This window comes from Pezoporus flaviventris, unplaced genomic scaffold (assembly GCF_033815535.1).
Source record: "Pezoporus flaviventris isolate CSIRO_AGI_PZ_B2104156 unplaced genomic scaffold, CSIRO_AGI_Pfla_v1 ptg000029l, whole genome shotgun sequence".
In the NCBI taxonomy this organism is placed as follows: Eukaryota; Metazoa; Chordata; class Aves; order Psittaciformes; family Psittacidae; genus Pezoporus; species Pezoporus flaviventris.
Genome location: NW_026892577.1, coordinates 2,354,452 through 2,377,516, shown reverse-complemented (window position 1 = coordinate 2,377,516; position 23,065 = coordinate 2,354,452). Strand labels below are relative to the sequence as shown.

The window sequence follows — 23,065 nt, the reverse complement described above, 5'->3', positions numbered from 1 at the left end:
CTTTGTCCTGTGCTATGATTAGGAATTAGCACAGTAAAATGGTCTTTTTTAGCAATAATGTTACAAAATAATAACAGGAAGAGTGAATGAGGAGGCAGGACTTCACTTTCCCTGCTTTGCTCCTCAGGGAGATGTGTCAGGCAGATCTCTATTCCAGCAAGGCAGTTCTGTAAGGATGGAGCAGAGATCTACTTTAAGTCTTGTTATCAGTGTTGTAGCCACTGATTTCCCCTTGTAAAGAGGCTGAGTGGAGTACGCAGGGTGCTGCACCCACTGCTCACATACTTTCAATGTTAAAATGCATACGTGGGAGTGTTGGAATATTCCCATGGAGTTTCCCACTTAAGGCTGTCAGATAACCCAGAGTATATCTTGGTGAATTATAGAGTTCTCCCACAGTCTTCTTTGCTAACACTTTCCCCTTTTTGCAGGCCAAAACGAGGGATTTATTTAATTTTTATAACTCTTATTTTCTAAGTGTAAAGAATGGTAGAAATTAGTGAGCTGTAGAACAGCTTCAATCAGACATACAGACCTCTTGAAAGGTAGCGAGATTCCAGGTTTCACATAAGAGATGGGTGCCATGGGGTGGAGAAGCAGTTACAGATCTCATTCAGGCCAAGTACATGGGCGTCCTGTTTCATATTTCATGTTTCTTTTCACCTGGAACATAATTAATTCAAGAAGCGAGTTCCATAAGTTATATTTTTAGACAGTCCTGGTCCCAGATGAGCAAAGGAAAACTCGTCATTTCCTCATAGCTGGGTTGCGGCAAACAGAACAAGAACAATAGCTGCTAAAGGGGCAGCTGAAGACTCGAGGTTTCTTACGTAATGTGGAGGCTGGGGTTCCCACGTGAGAACGTGTCTTTATGCGTATTCTGAAAACAGCACAACAGAAGTATTGTGTTGCGACTTGCATAATGTGTAACTCTGTTCCCAACACTTCAGTGCACACTGTTGCTAAAAGAACGCAACGTCAGAGCTTTAATAGCAAATTCATTGTGTAAACGAAACACACCAAACCCACCTCAAGTTGCCTTTGGATTCCTTGACTAATGAACAGTATCATAGAATCATAGTTGGAAGGGACCTTAAAGCTCATCCAGCTCCAACCCCTGCCACGGGCAGGAACACCTTCTACTAGGTGCTCCAAGCCCCTGTGTACAACCTGGCCTTGAACACTGCCAGGGATGGGGCAGCCACAGCTTCTCTGGGCACCCTGTGCCAGCGCCTCAGCACCCTCACAGGGAAGAGCTTCTGCCTAAGAGCTCATCTCAGTCTCCCCTCTGGCAGAGTAAAGCCATTTCGCTGGTCCTGTCACTACTTGCTCTTATAAAAAGTCCCTCTCCAGTGTTCTTGCAGGCACCTTTAGGTACCTTTAGGCTGCTGGGAAGTCCCCCCATGAGCTGAACGTTTGTTTTTTCACAAGGGGTGGCCCCATTGACAGGGTCAAAGCTATGTTAAGGCTGATATTGGTCATGCAACTGGCCATAGAATGATCTAGCACTGCAAACGCTACTTCCTACGTTTTCTTCTTACTTCATCTCCACAGATGAGATCAGTGGAAAGGAAGATGGGGAGGGAATAGCATGGAGATTGCAAAACATGCTGGGAGAAATGTACTTTTCCATGCATGTCTTGCTTGCTGGACTGCACATTCTTCTTTCCCTGATGACAGTATTATGTGCTGGGGTTTGCTGGTAGCTAGGCAGCTACCCAAAGCAACAAATCCAGGTGCCAATGAAACTTTCCATTGACTGAAGTGGGTTCAAGGGAGCAGTAACAACTCACAATTCAGTCTCTTCTGAGGCCACAATACAAGGTCCTATACAATATTTTTAACTGCAAATTATTCCAAAATCACTCTCAAAGCATAATCTGTACTTCATGCTGCTTCTCTGTACCAAGGATTTAGAAGGAAAATGGGTTATTAGTACCTAGTTTACATTTTATGTTTTATCCTTCCTGGCAAGTTAAAGCTGTGGTCAATGGTTCGGCCCCAAATGGCCTTTCATTGCTCAGGCTGTCCAGACATTCATAACCTTATGAGTCCTTACCAAAGAGGCTCCTATTTGTGCCAGAAATATTGAGAGAATGCTCATGTGGAACATGCATAATGTAAGAACAAAATGGAATTCAAGGAAAGTAAGGCAATATTAATCCCTGATAAGCAGATAGAGGTGCTTAATTATTACAGATCAAAAAATCATACAAAACACTGAATGAATCTTATTCAGTCTCTCTTCTTATCCCTCTTATTCTGCTGTGTTATGTTTATATATTTAGGCTGAAAAACCCCAAAACCCTCCGGACAAGAAGCTGCTTGTGTTTTGATTCCCATATAGCCCTCAAAGATAGCATCTTCTTTGAATTTTCCAGTTAAGCCTTCTGAATTTGGTGGTACTACTCACACGTCAAGGTCCTAACACATCAGCAGGCACAGCAGAACTGGCCCTGCAGTACATAATAAATAATAAAGAAGCTCCTCCCAAAGCCAAACCTTCTGAGTTAGGGTTGCTGTTATCAGTGGGCTGGGGAGCACCATCCATTATTAAGGTTGCCTAATACTGCACATTAGAAGATTAAGATTTTCCCACAGTTGTATAGACTTAAATTTTCCATGCTGGATATTTTCTGTGTTATAACCTTCCCCTCTCCAACTTTATCTATATCTATCTATCTATCTATCTATCTATCTATCTATCTATCTATCATCTGTCTATCTACCTATCAATCTATCTATCAATCTATCTACCTATCTTCAGCAGCAGACTGAAAATGGGAGCCAGGATTGAGCAGAAAGACAGAGAAGCTGCATCAGTCCACTGCAGGAATGAGCACTGGTGAATGAACACCACTATAGTTATTATAGCTTTAATGTTCAGCTAAGCGTGAGGTAGTTTATTCTGCTTTCAGATGAGGTTAGTTACATTACGTGTTGCTGAGGGAGTTCATAGAGCTTTAATTCTATTTTGCAGGAACTTATCTACCCATACATCTTCATAAAGGAAAGAGGCCATCAAGGTTACATTTCAGGGAAGGATCCCGTCTTGAGGATCTCTGAATGCTTTTTCCTCCACTGAAAGAAACTAGCCACTTCAGACTGAGATGCAAAGTCTAAGCAGCTGTTTCCCAAAGGATGTCCTTTTGGAGAGCTGTTGCAGAGCTGCTGGAATGCTGTAAATTTATATCCCACTTGTACTGCTGCATACTGTCTTACCAGTGTAGAACAAGTCCCAGGATCAGATGGATGGGGGATTTGGGACCCATTATCTAGAAAGATTGAGATTTAATGTAGAAATGGAGGGAACTTGCTCGTCTTAGGGGACCTAGAATGGAGAATCAGTGCTGCTGGGAAAGATGGCAAGAAGTTAGGGATGGAATGTGAAAGAAAACAGAAATGGAAAATCATGGTCAAGCAAGACCCTGGAACTGAGAATGATCAGCTAACAGTTTACAGTTCCCTTTCCCAGCTCCCAGCAGCACAAGTGGATACAGTGATATCTCTGTTTCAGCTCTGCTGATATGGGTGTCAGTATGGGTGTCAACATGACGGAGCTCTGTTTCAAAGAAAACTTAGGAAAGAGCTCAGGAAAAGCTGTAATAAAAGGATAAAGCTGCCAAGTTGAAAGTTCCCAGCTTTTGTGTGAGCTCTTCCTAATGAGTAAGAGCTTCTCTATTGGTCCACAGCAGTTTTCTTTCTCCAGTTTAACAGTTCCTTAAAAGCTTAGGAAATTAACCATGAAAAATATGTGTTAAAGCAATGAGCACCTAAGATGGATTTTGAATTAAGGCTGCCTATGCAGCTTCAATCCGTATCTCTCTATATATCACATGCTTAGTTCCCTTCCCCAGGAGCCCTAAAGCAGTCAATTCAAAAGACTGAGTTAGTCTGGGGGTGAAACTGGGTTGTCTAATAAAGGAGGTTAGAACGACTGACTCATTTATTGCATGAGGTAAAAAAGTGTGTGATAAATTTAAATATGGATTTGCAGTATCAAAGGAAATGGTCTCATGGCCAAAGCAATTGAATAGCACACGAGGGATCTGGGCAGGGATAGGTCTTACATGATTGCAGGCAAGTCACTTGAAATGAGTTTTTCACAGTTGGCCTCTTATTGTTCGTTTTTCATTTTCTGAGTAGCTGCCTTGAGATTTTTGGGTCTCCGAACTAACATCTGCAGCTGAAGCAAAGGGAAGATTGGCTTTGAACAGAGTGAATAGTGTACAAAGTTAAATACAGAGAAAATCGAGTTGCACCAATCAATGGATACTTTTTACCTTAATCTTCATATGTGTAAGTTCTCCATCTGTAAAATTGGATTCTTTGTCTCCCAGAGGTGGTGTGAAAATGGATCCATGAATACATGTGAAGTATTCAAAGGGTACAGTGAAGAATGCCACAGAAAGGTCTATGGGGAAATGAATCATTCTGTCTTCAGAGCAGGCCTGACTGATGTGCAGTAAAAAAAAGTCTAGGGCCACACATTGAACCAGAGGAGAAAACGAAACACTGAATAGCCGCTCATTAAGTAAGCACTGTCTGTTCTGTGCATTGAATGAGGTGAAGGTCCTGTGGGAAAAGTAGTTTGCAGTGATGCAATTAAAGACTGTACCAGAATGTACACAGGGTGAGCAATGGCTTTCAGGCAACACGAGCAACTTTCATTTAGGTTTTGCCCTAGGTTTTGAGGCTTAACTTTGCAACCTCAATCACGTTCCTTTAATAATTTGGGGTGTGTCAATGTAAGACTACAGCTGAATTCTTCCTTGTGGAATATTATGTCTTATAAGAAAATACTCTCTAATCAAAAGCGAATGTGTTGCATTACTGCTTGTTTTCTTCCCATGCTGCTACGGTTAATTGCTTCTTTCCTGCGGTTGGCATGAAGACTGTTGAAGCCCAACTGCCTCAACCATGGGCTGCTTATTCAATGTGGCATGTAAGCAGCAGGGATTTCCTTGTCCCTGGCTAGAGACCTGCATACTTTACCTCTTCCATGCAAGTAGGATAAAATTAATCAGTGTTGGTTTTCTCAGCAAGCAATGAAATTTCAACCGCTGCAATGTCGGAGGAGGAAGACTCCTCAAAGGGGACCAGGAGAAAATGCATGAATGAGAAGTCTCTGCCAAGACTTGAACACTACACTTGAGTGTGTCTGAAATCTTGGGCGCAGAGAGTAAATAAGCCCCATGACAGGTCTAGCCTAAATACCCAGCACTTCCATGGCAAGTAGCCCATACTTTCACCAACCTTGGCATCATGACGAGGATAATATTTTTGCAAGGATGAACTGCACTTGAACAATGCCTCTAATGTTTCAGTGTTGTTGCAAACATGCTTTCCTTTCAGATCAGCTATATGGCTCTTCTTTGCCATCCCCCTTTTCCTTTCATAGAAGTACATTTTATGTGTCTGCTGAAGAGGAAATCCCTGTCTTCTGTGCAATGCCTGGGCTCACCTGAGGACTCAGAAGACAGTGCACCTCAGTCCTGGGAATGTTGGTGTTAACACTTAGCTGATGGTTCAGTGCCAGGCTAGCTCACTGTATTTAGTGTTCCTGTATCTCAGTGTCGTAGGAGAATCTGTGTATCTCTAAGGGTATAATTTCACACTTGAATTCCATATTTTGTAGACTCCTCCCCAAACCCATTGTACTCACTAATGAAGCAGCAGGAGCAGTCTAGCTGTGCAGATGGGCCACAGAATATTGCTGGTGAAATGACAGCCGGCTCTAAACATCCAAGCATCAAAAACCCACATACAGCATCTACCCTACCCATGCTGGAGGTCAACAAGCACAAGAGGCTACTCTTTTTGGTGGTAGAATTGAAGGGGCAACCAGAATCTAAGTGGCTGCCCTATAAGTGATCCTTTTCCCCAGGAAAAGGGTCCTAAGAGCACTTTATCTCTGAGCATCACTTCACATTGATAGACAGAGAGCTGGTGCTTCACACAGAGAGAGGTAGTGTCACTCCGCTGATAAAAGATGCTGTGAGCTGTTGCAGAGTTCCCACTGGTGGAAATAAGCCCATGCTTATTTCTAGCCTGATCCACCCCACCTCCCTATATGTTCTTGACCAGAATAACTTCGTCACGAGTTTCTCAAGGACTAATGACAGCTAGTTGTGATGCTGCTCTTACCACACCAGCGCTATTCCTTGCCATGTATAGGTCTGGTGTAAAAGTTTATGAGATAATCGGGTTAGATTTCAGTGAGGTTTTTTTAAATACTCTGCTTATTTTACCAAGCAGCGTGTACAGACCTCTCGTAGATGCCCTTGAGTGAAGCAATGTCTGAGTGGGTCAGCACTTAGCTGGAAGGGTGCTGGAGGACACTTCAGTTGTACATTAGGATCTCAGTTATTGATGTATTTCTTCAGATCTGTCATGTAGTGCAAAGGGATGACATATCATTCTTTCAAGTGAGAAGTAAAATGTCGATATGTTTTCAGCAAGGAGATGATAGTCTGGGCCTCTTCTTTTGCAGATCTGAACACCATTGTTATGTGTTGCTGAACGTTTGTGGTTGTGTGTTGAAATGTAGGAAACAAAATGTTTCAGAGAAAAAGCACTCTAAGGGTAAGATATTTTTCACAATAGAGTGTGAAACTAAACCAAGAAATGACAGAAAAAAAAATGAAAAGAGCGAAACTGAAAAAATACCAGTATTGCAATAATCTTTAAGATTATAAAAGTTCTCACTTAGTTTCCCTATGAAAACCCAGTTTTCGTAAGAACAAAGAGAAAGTTCTCTCTCAAATTGCATTCCTCTTTTGTAGACCTGAGTAAGCCTGTTCGTGGTTCTTGTGTCTGGACACCAGCTGCCACGCTGTCTACATCCATCGCAGTAATTTGGTATGAATTGATCCTTGGTACTGCAGACTTCTGTCGAGAAGGAGAAAAAAATACTTTCCATTGGCAATCCCCTTCATGCATGAGTTCCTTTAAGTGTATTTGGGGTTTCTAAATGACTTTAAAATCTCTTTTCCACTATTCATATCAATTTTACTCAGCTCCTTCGCACCCACTCAGAGGGGGCTGTCACTCAGCAACCAGCCAAATCAACCTGTGAACATAAATCAAGTCGAAGTCAGTGTCTGTGTTATTACAAGTAGACTGCTTGTACTTGGGAGTGAAGTGGTAATTTAGACGTGTTGTCAAAGGCCAGTGATGCCCCTTAAAATTGTTGAGAATTGAGCATTTTTTTCGGTGTATTATTGTCTCTTTGATTATTTAAGTTGATGGTTGAGCTTACTTTGTAACTTTCTTTAAAGGCTGGGATTGAAAAACGCTTAGAATGGTAAATTACCAGTGTAAGATTGCCGAGTTTTGTTGTACTTCAAGTTTAGGGTTTCAGATCATCAAGAGAAAAACTGAAAGGGAAAAAAGGAGTAAATTTAGCAATGAAGTAACAACTAATAGCATCTAGTATTTTGTTAGAGGAATCACCAGTAAAATAGCTGAGGTGTTTAGAACTTGCAGTGACTACCGGATGGCATGCAGAGTTAGTGATCCCCTTGAATGGTTTTATTATGTGCCTCTAAGCAACATTTACTGATTAAATTTGCATTTGCAGAGTGTCTGTGCTGGTGGCCGTATGTATTCTGCCATTTTATTGACCTGGTAAAACTTTAGTCTCGATGGCTGCTTTGGTTTCTATTCAGGCTGGTTTAGAAGTCAAAGAGTAGTTCTGCAGAAGTCTTTTCGTCTTAAGAAAGCGATTCACAAGCTGTCTCCTTTAGTTTCCTGGAATCGAGATGTTTATTTTGTGCTATGTACAACAGCAACAGTCCTGTAGATTTCATAACCTTAAACATTCAAATTACAACTTTGACTGAAATCTTCTTTCAGCACGTATTACTCAGAACATCACCAGGCAGGGCTCTAAATAACAGCACGAGGCAGAAAGTAAGTTCGATATTTCAGTTTAAATCTTTAAGCCTGGACATAAAAGTCCCAAATAAAAAAGTCTCAGTAGCTACCTTCTTTGAGGGCACATCATCCAGTTCTGTCATCCCGCTCCGAAGCAGAACAAAACGAGAACAACCAAGTGTTTGTTCCCTGAATTTCCCAGGGTGCTTCTGAGATGAGCTTTCATATCTCTTTTGAGGGTTTTTTCCCTTCCTCTGACCTTGCTGCAGAGACATTGGTGCAAGTCATTTAAGAAGATAAAGATGAACTGCTTTTGTAGTCGGGGTCATGGTCATGGTCATGGTCATGGTGTGCCACACTGCAGAACAAGTGCTACTTTCAAGTGCTGGGAAATTTTGGTGATGGTGTGTCTTCTGTTATCAATGTGAAGTAGTTTGGAAGTCCACCATGTCCCGACTAGCTTTGTAACCACCCAGGAGACAACAGTTTAAACATGGTGCTCAGGAAACCTCATCAAAGTTATTGATCCAGGGACACGTGCTTTTCAAGTGGAATTTATGGGAATGGTAACCAGCTTATTACTAGTCATTTCACTTTTTAAACTAGAAGTGTAACATATCTGTCCATCTGCCGGTCTATCAATCAGTCTGTCTCCCTGCTCTTTCTGGGGGCTTTTTTGTTCCCTTTCTGCCCACTGTTATTGTAACTGGTAGCCAAATGCAAAAGAAAGGATGTGTTAAAGAGCATGGTACCTAATAATTTCAGTTAAAAAAAGCTGAAAGACAGACTATTTTGTTCACATGAATTGTGCTTGACAGAGGCGGAGAAAATGGGCTTGATCAGAGACCCACTGGAATTAATGGAAACCTTTCCGTCCATTTCAGCAGATCACCTTTCTTATTTGAAACAATTACTTGTCACCTTTCCTTCCACCACATACTACTTCACACAACAATATATATTTTTGCTTCTATGGTCTTAGAGACTCAAACATTAATGGCAAGCTCCATTTTCTCAAGCTGAACCTACTCTTGACCCTGCAGTATCTGCAGTCTGCTTTTGAACTCAGGGCTTGATCATTGACCCACATGGAAAGGATGCAGTTGCCTGAAGGAGTAACTTTTAGAAGATACCAGAAGTGTTGGAGGAGGGCTGGGATAGCTCAGCAGAGTAACTCAGATTTTGTCAGGATGTGAATTTGACTTCCACTGGCGAATAGCCTAGTGTCAGGGCAGAGCATTTGCTCTTTGCCATTTGACTGTGCTCCTGGCACAAGGCTGGGTAACCCAATGCCTCCCCTGAGAGAGCTGAGGGTCCCTCCCCAGGCTCTGGATCCCACTGATGTTTTTCTGTGCGATGACTATATTGAGCTCACAGGATCTTGTTTGATCCCTCCTGCTGCTGCTTCAAAAAAGAGTGGGTGGGTTGTTATCCCTGTTGCCAAAATCTTTGTCCAAAATCAACAAAGCCACATACGCGTTCTGGTTGACGGACTTGTGCAAACATATTTATGCAACTGTTTGTGGGATTTGACTTTCAAATAAAATTCCATGAGCAAAGCTTCAATACAGCTTTCAATTCAGAAAACAAATGAGAAGATCCATATATATCACCCAAGTGCATTTAACTGCAAATGTGTTACAACAGTCTCCGAACAACCTTTCACTATTGGTCCAGCTCGAAGGTTTGGACCGTTTCCATCTTCAGTATAATGCTGCTGTGATGTGTGGAGTTTATCCCTGTAGCCTAATACCATGGAAAGAGTGGAAATAAGGGAAGTTATAAAAAACAAACACTGTCTCCATCTGAATAATTACATTAGAGGTTTGATTATCAGGAGGTCAGGAGACAAACTGGGAAGATTAAGTTGGCAAGACTTAAAACCATTTCCATTGTCTCAAGTAAGCTCGATTGCACTTGTATTTTTGATTAATTAAACTTGGATAGCCAGAGCTTTGGCTCTGCCTATCCAAGCATAGATGAAGGTCTGACAGCATAGATGAAGGTCTCCAAGGTTCTTTTGTAGAAAATCCTAAATTAAAGGGCTGAAAAGCAACCAAGGCCAAAACCTATGTCCCTCAACGGGGCTTCATATGTAAGGTCTAGACCTTTCTACAGCGATGAAATGCTGGTTTTAACTGCAGACCAGGACAAGCTGCTGTTCAAAATACAGAATCTAGCAAGCCATAAGGGATAACAATTTCTGTATTTCATTAAAAATAAAGGAAAAACGTGAAATATTTATTGTTAGAGGGAGTGTGCTTTTGCCACCAGCAAGAGAACTTCATCACGGCCCTTGGCTTCAGGGTTTCTGTCCTGCACCTGCACAGCTTTGGCCCTGCCAAGATAAACACCCTCCAAGACAGGGGCTACGTCGTCATTTCTCATGTGGGTGAAGTGCCAGGTGAAGTTATGGAGCAGTATACAGCGGTTAATGTATAAAAAGACTCTGCTGTGCTCTCTTGGACTAAATTTCCGCTCTGGGAGTTTGCATTGCAAGTAAATAGCAAGGAGCCACAGGGCTATCCAGTAGCACTTTGGGCTCCCACACTTTAATATACTTACTCTGGCCATGCTGCTTTGAGGTAGGGCAGTGCTATTAGCCCCATTTTATAAATACAGCATGCCACTGAGGTCTGCAGGACGCAGGATATTAGTTGTACTGGTAACTGAATTCCCACAGGAGCCTCGCTGCTTGTATTAGGCTTTTATAACGTGACTTACTGCCACGGTTCCTGGGAATTTTTGAATGAGCTGAAATGAGGCATTTTTATTCCTGTCTTGTGTTCTCTGGCCATCTGGCTTGCCTTGCTTTTCAAATGCATTGCTGGGGACGGGGCAAGTGGGGAGTCCTCAGCATCTCAACAACAGGTTTCCATACTAATACAGCCCCCCCAAACCATCAGAAAACCACACCAAATAAACCCCAAACCGCAGGAAAAATGTATCATTAAAAGGACAAGAAATTTCCCTTGTGTTGCTTCCTCCCATTCCTGTGACATTCCCAAGGAGTCATCATGAAAAGGAGATCCCTTGCTACCTCATCAAGTACAGGTACTTGGCCGGGTTCTACAGTTAAACACCAATATCCATGTTTCTTCATCAGAAATGGGCCCATGTTTTCAATACCTTAAAGAAAGAAACTTGTTTTTCACTGCAAGTACATGGGTTCCCAGCAAATTTTATGACTTCATTATAACATCTCCATTCATTATAACATCTCCAGGCCATTGAAAAATCAGAAAGTAATAAGTGGGTCTGCAGAAGTGTTAACGTAGCCAATCTCAGGCTCTTGCTTTTGAACACAAGGATTATCTTTTGTATTGAAGCATATTAGAGATGGAAAAGCATCTTTTTTGTAGAATGCAAGAGCTAATGTTCCAGCTTTCCAGATGAATCTGAAATACAAGAGCAACACAGACACTGTTAATAATGCAATCAAAGCAATTTAAATCCTTTTAAAGCATCCACAAAGGATCCTTTGATAAGAAGGAACTTTCATCAGCCTCAGAGGCCAGGCAGTTTAGTGTGTACTGTTTATTAAGTTTATGCATAGACAGCGGTAATTCCACTTTTGGCTGGAGAAGAGCAGCAGCAAATTATAAGACATATTTATAAGCACTAGTGTTACACTTGCTGGCTTTAAATGAAGAAATGTATTTATATTAATATAGCTCTAAATGGGGCTATTCAGTGTTTAAAGATGCAGTTTGTTTTCCATTAGTACCCTGCCTGGACACAGAACAATTCTGTAAACTTTAAAAGCTTTGGTCTTCTTTTTTTGACAAAAAGAAGGAAATTGCTACAAGTGCACACTGGGAGATGGGCTGTGAGAGTCTGTTTAGCTCAGTCATGCTGCATACTTTTTAATCTTGCTTTTAGTTCCTGCTTTTGTCCTCCTTTTCTTTGTGTGCCCCTCTAAGAGAGCTCACATGTAAAAAGCAAAGACGGGCAAAAAAAAACAGAAGTGGCTTTAGATTTGGGCCAGGGTGCTTAGAATCTCCTTTAGCAGCATCCCCCCCAAGTTTGAATGAGGAGGGAGGTGTGTGATTTTTGGGACACCTCTAGATGAAGTTTTCATCCATCCCAGGGCTGGTGGGAACTGCTTTGAGAAGCCTTAGCCCCTTGGAAGAAAGAAAGGTTTACTTTAGGTGTGCCAACAGTCTTAAGAACAGACTGCTAGTCTCTTCTGGCTCTGCTGCTGCTCCCTATTGTCCAGCTTGAGAGTAGTAGGGACTGAGAGTTCCCTCATATTCAAATGCTTTCTTCCATGAGTTTAGTGTGCTTTTTGTTGCTCTGGACTAAATCAGGATAAAGGAAGACAAATAATAGACTTGGAACAATGTCTGTTTGAAAGATTTTGATTCACCTTGAAGAAAAAAAAAGGGGAAGATGAGTTCTCATCATGGGTCGTTGAGCACAAGCAGGAAAAGAACAATTAAATCTTCCTGCATCCACTTTGGGGTTTCCAGGTGTTAAGGAAGGGTTTTTTTTGGTTGTTGTTGTTGTCTTGGTTGGGTTTTTGTTTGTAGGCAGCAGAATTACATTGCATTTGGATCTTACTCAGTTTTAATCCAGGCTGATTTAATGCCAAGGAGAGCAGAGAGCCAGAGGCCAAGTCCAAATTTTCCTGTGCAGCAGCATGGTGCATGTCTTCCTGGCACTTCTCCATGCATTTCTATGAAATATCTTATCTTGGGATTCCAGTATGTTGGAAAACAAAATGCTATTTAATAGTCAGTACCTAAGTGCAGTCATGGGCCGCACCAGTAGTGACCAAAAAGGCGAAAAGATGTTCCTGGCTCTTGTAGACTTGAAAAGTGAGATTTAAACTGAGCTCGTTCCTCCCCATAGACAGCTAGAGGAAGAAGCCTCACCAGCTGTGTGCAGGTGTTGGATTAGCAGCCCTTCAGAACAAGAGGTTCTACCCAGAAACAGGAATACAGCTTTCCATAGCAGTCTCACTCATACACCTGCAGTTTACACTGAATGAAACACATCAGAAAAGACTGGGTTTCAGCCAAGAGTCGTCACCCTGTTGTGTAGCTCACCAGTAACCCACCAGAACCCATAGGGATGTTTCAGATGTGAAACAGGAGGAGGGTCCTGGTCTCTCTGCAGACCGCTGTTTATCTCCAAAAATTGATAAGGTGATATTTTGAGCCAGAAGAAAAACCTTCTATGTCTTTAAATGGGAAATGAAGACAAAAAGATCTTATAAGGCCCAAGGAGGTTTTTTAGATATTCATTTTTTTCCCTTTTGCATGAAAGTCAAGGATTTTATTGTCAGCAGCTTTATTACCCTGTTTAGTGTTTTTCACTTCATCAGTGACATGTTTTGGTCCGTATGAAAGTTATTAATAGAACTGGTTTTCCTGGGTGTGTGCTTAGATCTTTTTCAGAACCTTACCAGAGTATCTGCCAGGGAACAAATTTGGCCATAGACTTTGGTGATGCCTGTGTGCAGGTGTAACTGTTTTGGTATGTTCTGCTTGCTGGGTGCTCTATAAAGTAGTCTTCAATACATAAGCTATGAAGTAAAGGGAGAAATGAGTCAGTAGAGTTTAGGATGAATGTTGTTTATCTTATGAATACATTATCCCTGGGGACATTCAAGGCCAGGCTGGATGTGGTTCTGAGCAACCTGATCTAGTTGAACATGTCCCTGCTCATTGCAGGGGGGTGGGCTGGGTGAGCTTTGAAGGTCCTTTCCACCCCAAACCATTCCATAGTTCTGTGTTTGTGATGACATTTTATATAGTATCTTTTCTATAACGATCTGTGTCTATACTCTGTTAGGAAGACGAAGACCTCACATGTGCACATTATTTGCCAGTGGTACTTTTTAAATGATGAGTTTGGCAGCAGTGCTTTCCTAGGGCTTTGACCCACGCAGCTTTTCACCCCTGGTTTGGGTGACTTTGCAGGCGTTAAACAGGATCACGCTGCAGCAGGAGGGTCTGACTACCAAAGATACAGCTCTCAGAGCTGTTTTAGTTACACTTCATCATCACGAGCATATGGTTTCACTTCCAAGTGTTTAACATTTCCATTTCCTCAGGAAATCTTTCTTTCTATTTTTCAAGCTCTTGAAACTGGATGGATATATTTGTACTGGCAGGCGGGCCGAGAGCGACACGACCATGATCCCCAGCCCTAGGGAGCCCCTGGCTGTGGTACCCTCTTGACTCTCCATCCCCTCCCCGCATGCAGCACCTTGTGAGCATAGCTTGGGGTGCTTTATCCAGGTCTCAGGGGTGCAGCACGCTGTTAAAACAGTTTTCCCTTACTGTAACAAACTATGGCTCCTTTTCCCTGCTTTAGCTGAGAGAGGTGTTTTTCTTTCTTAGTCGACTCCAGGACCCATGCATCCCAAGAATGAACTGGGAGCAGACTCCTTTAGCTGACTTAGTGAGGCCAACAGCAAGATCAGAGCCTAAGAAAATACTTTGTGTCACCTCGAAGGAATGAAAGCAGTTGCATCATGTATTTATTGTCTGTATTGGTAGATCCAGCACTTAAATGAGCACGACTGAGGAGTGGATGGCTCCGGGGAACTGCTCTGGCTCTTGTGTTTTCAGAGATTATTTCTGGCATTTCCTTTTTCCTCATTACAAACAGGTCACCCTTCTCGTATGTTGGCCAAGTTATGCACCATAGGAGGAAGTCTGTGCTCATGTCTTCTTTATGTTTCATTTAGCCACATATGTAATAGCGTTTAGCTGCTTGTTTTCTTTTCCTGCTACACTATGAACTGCAGTGATTGCGTGTGCAATTTGCATGCCTATTTAGCTGATATCGCTAGCCCTCTAGCATCCTCTAGTACAGCGAGTGTCACCCTATCATAGCAACTTTGATAAACTAACTGCATTTTGAGCAGCAAGCCTTGCTACTGTGCATCCAATAGCACTGTAATAGAGAAAATATAGGGCAAGCTAGCTGATTAATGTATTTGTTCCTTTGTGGTTTATCCTGTTACAAATTCAGCCTATTGCATACTTTGCACTGCTTGCTTAACATGAGGAAGCTCGCTGTGGCTTTGGGCTTCAGGAAGGATTGAGTCTTGCCATCAAGCAGGCTGTGTGCTGCCGATATTCAGTGTATATATTTTATTCATAGCCTCAGAAGAGTGAGTTAGTCAAGGTAGCAGAAAACAGCATCAGACAGATGTAGTTCAACCTCCAGACCTCCCAGGAGAGCTCACCTGAGCTGCTCAGCCTCTGGCTTTGTGCTGCCCTGTGGGACATTGTGAGCTGCTGTTTTGATTCACTCAGGCTCTTTCCTCCATTGCTTACCTTAGCATTGTGTGTCTGCCCATCCCTGCAGCAATTACCTCCTCACTATAAAAGCTACTTGGTCAGGCAGCACAAGCTTGTACCATCCACAAGGACACCTCCAAGGCTGCTCAGCATCCAGGCGAACCTGCTGCCTTTCTCCTGTACATGTCTATGTCATGGTGTTCCACACTGGAGGCTCCAGCTCAAACAAACCAGTGCCATGGGCTTACTGTTGATAGATAGATAGATATATTGGAGGTCAAGTTAGGATTTACACAGTGATTTAGATCCAGTTTTATTTGCTGGAGGGTACCAAAACACTGCAATCTTCTGGATAGAATGAGTGATATCCTGATCCAAAATGAACTGGTGATGCCAGCCACAAAGTGGTGTCGATATGTTGTTCCAGACTGTTTCAGAAGAATAGAGCAGAGTAGGACCATACTGAATTAAAAGCACAGCCCAGCTAGTCCCAGCCCATGTCTTGAATGGCCACCCTGTAGGTGCTTCAAGGGGCCGGTTCCTGAAGTACAGCCATACTGCACACAGCACAGCATCAAGCAAGCACCTTCTTTCCCCTTGCAAGAGGCAGCCTTGGGGGCTCCTGGCATCTGCCACCCGGCTACAGGTCAGCAAGTCCAACATGCCATGCAGCATTTTCCATTCAGGATTGATGTCCTGGTTTCACAGAACATGGTCCCCAGGTTCTGACCCGTGATGAGCAAGCCCTTTGGCCGGGTGCTTCCATGGCAAAGGTGGGCTCCATCACAGCACAGTTCTCCTTGGTGCAGATGGAGCTGAATGGCGCAGGGGGACAAAGCAAAGGGGGAATAAAAGGCATTGCAGGAGCCACTGTAGGCCTGAGAGAGAAGTAGCCAAGGCACTGACAACTTGTGTGGGTTTTGCATGTCTGTTTGCAGTGCTATGTTATGTGTTTAGGAGCTGGTTGTTTCCATAATAACAGCAAGCGCCATATGGCAGCGAGGAGGGTGGTGAGAGGAACGCTCAAGGAAACACAGTATGTTGTTTGACATGTGTGTGCTTCTAGAGGAATAACGTGTCTCAAGCAAGTACTGCTGCTCCAAACAGGCTGGGGATTTGCTGCTCTCACTAGAAAAGTATTATAGCATCACAGAATGCTATAATTGGGTTGGAAAGGGCCTTGGTGTTTGTACTGGTGCGATGCCAGTTAATGGTGCCTGCCCTTCCCTCAAGTTTTCCTGCAGATAGTCCCTGTGATGGGTAAAGGACCTTTTGCTTTACTGGGAGTGATGTTTCTGGATGGCATTTAAATACAGGGTTTAAGGGGAAATGCAGTTCTGTAAAGGAGTGCTGTGTGAACTGGAACCAGCTAGATGCCATATGCTCCATCCATTCGTTAATGCTCAGTGAGTAAATAGCACAGATTTTCAAACCTTTGAAAACACATAGTTTGCAATAATAGTTCAGTAGAGAGTGGGTTGAGCATTTCCAGAGATTAGGGGCGCTTTACTGCGTATCTAGGAGGCATCCAGGAAGGTCTCCACAAATTCCAACTTTCCCTGCCCTTTAATGTATGACTCACATTTCAGGGACTTGTAATTTGCTCCCCACATTCCCACAAACACCACCAGGCTGAGCGGTACCTTTGCAGAGTGCATATATTTCCACCACAGAAAAATGTGGAATTATTCTTTCATAATAGCTGAATGGCTTTTTGTGGGACTTGTACCAACATCAGCTCTACAAAGTTGAGCCTCTCTTGTCTGAGTCTTCAAGCCATTAATCGTGTTTGTATTTGGATACCTGAAACGTGGTGTGGCGGGGAGAAGGCAGCAGTTTTGATTTGGGGACATAGTTTTGCACTCGCTTGCAATGCTTTAAACTGCTAACCAAGCCAAAAGGCAAAGCTCCTCTCATTTTCATGCTTCTCTTCTTCTCTTTATTGCCTCTAGAGAGAGATTACTGCAGCATATGTGAAAAGCAGCCGATCGGAAGGCTTCTCTTCAGGCAGTTCTGTGAAACTCGACCCGAGCTCGAGTGCTGCATTAGGTTCCTTGACTCAGTGGTAAGTCAATTCCTGTGATATTTTGGGGTGCTTCGCAATGCTCTCCAACAGAGGAGACTCCCCTGACCCCAAGAAATGGCTGTGTCATGGGACTTTGTGTCTAACACCTTAGTAAGCAGTGGACCACAGCAGCATCCCAGCATCATTGGTGGTAGAGGGGCAGCACTGCTTGAGAGGTTGGTACCAGCACTCATGAAGCATCTCACTGGTACCAGCCTTGTGGCTCATGGGGAGCACGAGCCACGAGGCAGGAGAAGGATGTCCCAGCATGGCCTCCCTTCGTGTCAACACCCAAGCAGCTGAGATGCTCTAAGTAATGTCTTTTGATGTGGGTGAAGCCTGCAGTGCTGGGAGGCACTGGAAAGAAAGGGCAGATTATGAATGGACTGACAAGAGAGGATGAGAAGTATGATAATATAATATCCATCTCTTACCAAGCCTTTTCATCAGTAGGCTGCAGGGTGATTTAGAGAGGACATCTTTACTGTTACCCTGTTTTTTTCAAATAGGAAAAGAGAGGCACAAGGTGTAGAAGTGACCTGGTTGAGTGAAAGGGTGACCGAGAGTCTTGGTCTTGAGCGACCAAGAAACCATTTTCCACCCCAGAAAGCTATCAGTTAACCTGGCCACTGAACAACACCCTCAGCCCCAGGGGTATCCGATGTTTTTTCCCACTCTGGCAGCACTTGGCCGTTTGTTATGCCAGCAGGAGAAGCTATTCACAGTGAAGAAGTCTCTCAGTGGCTTTCTTGCTGGGAGTCTGCAGAAAGGGAGGGTGCTCATGAGCCAAAAGGCTAAATTGTACCAGGAAGATGAACTTGTCAGTGCTGAGTGTGAGTGCCCGAGGGGGGCTTTGCTCTCTGGCTGACACTGACAGTCAAAAGCAAAACAATGCATACCAACAGGAATAAAATCATGGAATAGTATAATCAAAGAATGGTTTGGAAGGGACCTTAAAGCTCATCCAGTTCCAACCCCTGCCACGGGCAGGGACACCTTCCACTAGAGCAGCTTGCTCCAAGCCCCTGTGTCCAACCTGGCCTTGAACACTGCCAGGGATGGGGCAGCCACAGCTTCTCTGAGCACCCTGTGCCAGCACCTCAGCACCCTCACAGGGAAGAGCTTCTGCCTAAGAGCTCATCTCAGTCTCCCCCCTGGCAGGTTAAAGCCATTCCCCTTGTCTCTACAGGCCCTTGTAAAAAGCCCCTCTCCATGGTGAAGCTGAACTACAGCTCTGAAGTTCTGAACTACATGGGGACGTGAGGATTGCGCTGAAATTGTAGGTCTGGGAGAGGACACGTGGTCACTTAAAGCTTTAAAGTTTGTTAGTGCTGCAGTACGTGCAGCAAATCTGCAGCATCACAGAAAGTTTTAGATAAAGCCCTGTTCAAATCAGTTTTAGCTGGTCACAATTTCTACCTGACATTCCTAGCACCGGTTGTGATTTTCCCTAATGGAAGTTTTAGCCATCAAGACGCATGGAACTACTGCTCCTGACGAATACTCTGGGCAGATGTGCTTAAGGCTAGCGGGCAGGAGGACATTTCAGGTACCCTGGATGTATTGGTCCTGTACTGAGCCAGTATCCTCTCATGAGTTATCTGCCACTGATGGAACACACCACACCCATCTGAGGGGAGGCATCTCCACAGAAATGCCACATCGGGTGTGATGCCTGCAGCCCTGAGGAACTGAGTGCTGGTTCTCTCTCTAGGAAGCCACAGAAACCCTTTGGGAGACAGCCGCAAAAGGCTGCTTCCAAATGGGTTTAATTTCACACAGAAGAGACAGAGCTGTCCTCGGTTTGGAGAGCATCAGCGAGGCTCTGCTCTTCTTTCATGCCTCCTTGCACCAGCAGCAGGCATCATATTTTGGTTCCATCAGCGCCCAGCAGCTGCAGAGAACAAGCCCACATTGTGTGAGCCTCGCACACACCTGGCAGTGGTAATAACATCTGGGCTAAGGGAAACATTACTGACCCCCGTATCGCTCCTGTGTGTGTCCCCCAGTGCCACCCCGTGATAACCTTTGCCTCGAGCCTCTCCCAGCAGTGACGACTTCAGGAATTGAGGGCTCTGTGTCATTTCAGTCTCCTAAAGCTCCGTGGAGCAGTGCCAAGCAACTCCGGGTCCTCTTCCCAGCATCCATGCAGCACAGGCAGCACCGGAGCTGCTAAAGCTGGTGGTGGGACTGGATTTGTGTTAAAGCTCCTTCTACGAGCAATCCTAGACTCATATCCCTAAATCTTTTTGCGAGGGTGTGTTTTGCATCCATTCCAGCATTGCTTTTGCAGGCTGGAGCTGTCCTGCAGACGTTTACCAGGCCAGTGGTCACTTCCCAGTTAGGCTCAGACTGACACTACAAGGGTTTCATTAACAAAATGCCTGGCTCTGTGGAGGTCTGAATATTTATGCTTTCTCTCTTCTTTTTAACACTAATTAACAGCAGCCTCCTTTGTTTATTGATTTCAAATTCTATATAAGCTTGCCCCAAGCCCATGAAAATCCCTGTATTAAGCAATATTAAGGTCAAGCAGCACAGCCTATAGCCATTAAATTGGATGATTGCTACTGAAACTTGCCCAGCAGGGTCACACTGTGTTGAGTGAGTGGTGGAATTCAGGCCAAGCTCTACATTAGGCAAAAAATTAGGCAAAAACGTCCTATAATGAGACCAGAAGTTCGACTTTACAGCCCTGTTCTGGGACCACCAGGAATGTGAAACCTTTTAGAGACCACCTGCTGTAACAAGCCCGAAGCAGAAGAAGCCAAGAGCCTCCATTTACTTTTGACTTAGTTATGTTTCTCGTGTGAGATGCAAAACTTAAGCTTTTGTGTAATAACTAATCAAAAGAAAAAAGAATAGAGGAAAATATTTAGCTGCTCATGGGAGGCTCACAGAGCTTTTTGTGCATTCAGAAGTAGGACCACGTCTCTTTCACGGAGCACAGCTAAGTGACTTCACCAGGTCAAGCATGGCAGAAGCCATGCCTCCCAGTTTTTAATACAGTATTTAAGCAGTGCAGGGCTGCTTTCTGAAGAAAAAGGTTTTGTATCATTAAATTGTGCATGCATGTAGGTGGGTTTCTGTCAGTTCCCTCTGAAACCTGTGAATAACTTGGCCAGCTTCAGCCCATAACTGAGATTGAAGTGCTCAGAGGCATGAAGTTTCTATGTGTTTTCTGAGAACACTGTCTGGGTAATGAGCCACAATCTATCAACCATAAAACACACTTCAAAGATATGTGGTTTGTAAGCAGTAGGCCCCAGCTTTGAATGATAAAAGTGGTAAGAACAAAGAGATTCAGAGCTTTGCAGTTCAGCACTGGTGGAGCTATGATGTTTGGTTCCCACCACTGCTATGGGACCATCATAGTGGCCATCAGTCTGGCTGATTGGCCAGGAAATGGGGCAACAGCAGCCTTTTCTCCTAGCTGATATGGCTATCTCTTATTATGGATATTGTGCAAACAACTTCATGACAGAGGTCCTGACTTGACTGAATAAAATACCTAGTAGGAAGTACCAATGGCTGCAGCTTGTGCCTCTGAATGCATTGTGTGCTTACCTGTGTATATGTGAACACAAAGATCTTCCATGAATAATTTACCAAACCCTTAGGTAGCCTTTCAGATGAAGAAACTGCGTGAACATAAGCTATTAGCATTAAATGGAGATGGTTTATGATTAAAACAGTTCCCGTACAGCTGTTAACAAAGAATCCCCATCGCTGGTAGTGTTCAAGGCCAGGTTGGATGGGGCTTGGAGCAACCTGATCTAGTGAAAGGTGTCCCTTTCCTAGTTGGAACTGGATGATCTTTAAGGTCCCTTCCAACCTAAACCATTCTGTGATTCTATGAGTCCACGCACAGCCCTAAAGCACGCTCTGCTGTACTTACAAATATTTTGGCGACATCATGCAGCTTTGGAGCTGTTGAAAGACAGCCCTTAAAATAAAGTGTTAGGGGATATGTTTCCTGTGCTGAAAGGCAGATCAGTGAGCAGGGAATCTGCTAGCGAGACGCATTTCCTTCCCCGCAGCCCATGCCTCCAGCACAAGAAGGCGGCAATTCAGCACCTTCTCACCCCTGTCCCCTTCTCAACAGCACATTCCTGGGGTGCCAGCTCCTGACGTTTGCACCTTCTCTCCTGTGATTTTTGTGTGCCGTTATAATGAAGACTTTAGCTTCTGGACTCCCTTTCCTGCTTCATCTACTCACACTCATAATTTTGTGTTATTATTTTTTTCCAGTCAAGGGCTTTTAACATTTTAATGTGGACCAGATTTAGAGGGACTGAAGGAGAATGTGGCTATTTCTCATCAAGGTTTTGTCTCTAACCTGCATGATGTTTTTTCTTTGCACTAAAGTCACACAGAAATACATCCTCTGGGGGAAATTAGCCCCTCTCCAGGTTGTTTCTGCTTGTGCCATCCAGGCATAGGGCTGGGGGGTGAGAGGCACAATCTCAGGTGGACTTTTCAGCTGAACGCATCACTAGACATTGCACTTATCTGGGGTAGAAGGATGAAGAAGCATCCATTTAATGCCATTTGTAAAAACCCTGTCTTGCTGTTAGGGAGATTTTGTTTGGTTAAGTCCTTTACATGGTATATAAACCATCTGTGTATGTGTGTCTTGAAGCTGTTCAAGGCTTTTTCCATCAGAAATGCCAGTTTGTTGATATCAACAAACTCATTAACTCAAAACATGTTTTTAAACAGTCAAAAGGGCTCTTTCTGCCCTGCATTTAAATATGAAAAATGTGGTTTCAAGTTCACTTTTCGTTTAGAAATGTGAGTTATTATGAATACCAGCTGTTTGCATTTTGCTTTCCAATCTTCAGTCTCAGATTTTAAGTCTCCAGCGGAGGCAAGTGCAAGGGCAATGGCTGGAGCACAGAGCAGCAAGAGGGCAGAACCTGGAGTCCCAAGGAAGGAGTAGGCAGGAGCTGAAGCAGAGAGAGATGCTGTGAATAACAGAGCTGAGAAAGTGGAGGTGTAAAATTGGGGACAAAACACCAGAAGCCTCCTGGAGATGCTCAGAACCTGACTCCACTGCACTGATTTATACCAAGAAGCCCAAAATGTGTTGGTGGGAGTGTCTGTTCCCATCTCCACCTCCTGGTAGGTAGAAGGGACCGACTCCTGTTGGCATGCCATGCTCCCACAGGCAACCAGCACCTGCCTGCTGTGCGAAAGAGTCCTCCCGGATCTGCAGAGAGATCCCTCTGGCTCTGTTTTTCAGTTTTCACATGTTTTTAGGCCACAGTTTCAGGAGCTCAAAGAGTATTAAGAGGAAAATCAAGCACTAGATAAAACGATGTGTCAGAGCGAAGGTTGCTGGTACAAGCCACCGCTGTGTCCCAGTGCCATTTCCCTAGTGATGCTCTCCATTGGTCACAGGCAACCTCCAACATCCAAACCTCTTCCTGAGCCATCCCTGAGCCTGCAACCAACCACAAGACTAGATCTTGCTCCTTTTCCCAGTGGAAGTGTGTTTTCCATCCAGTCTCACTCAGCACATCCCAAGGGTGGCGACTCCAAAGCGAAGGATGCTTCGCACCCCTGTGCCCCCATTCATCCAGGGTTGCTTCTAGGGAGCAGTGGCAGAAGCCACTGAAGTAACTACAACCTCTGAAACAGCAGCCAAAAGGAAAGTTAGCAACAAACAGCAGCCAGCCCACATCCTCTTGCCATTTGGACTGAAGGATCCGTGCCTGCCCACAGAAGGAGCCTTCCCTGCAGCTCGTCCCATGCAGTCAGGGTGATCGTAAATCCTCCCCTCATTTATGAGCTATGAATAGGGCCCTGTCTGACCTAACTAGGGCATGGAGAAGCTATTAGACTTCAGAGCAGGAGCTTT

General features: G+C 44.0%; 1 protein-coding gene across 1 annotated transcript in view; it reads left to right on the top strand.

Moving 5' to 3' along the window:
- The window catches only part of GRK5 (G protein-coupled receptor kinase 5), a 161,826-nt gene that overhangs the window by 87,543 nt on the left and 51,218 nt on the right, over window positions 1–23,065 (top strand). The window contains exon 3 of the mRNA XM_061458614.1: window positions 17,090–17,202. Coding sequence (XP_061314598.1) covers window positions 17,090–17,202 — 113 coding nt within the window. The remainder of the gene's footprint in view (window positions 1–17,089; window positions 17,203–23,065) is intronic.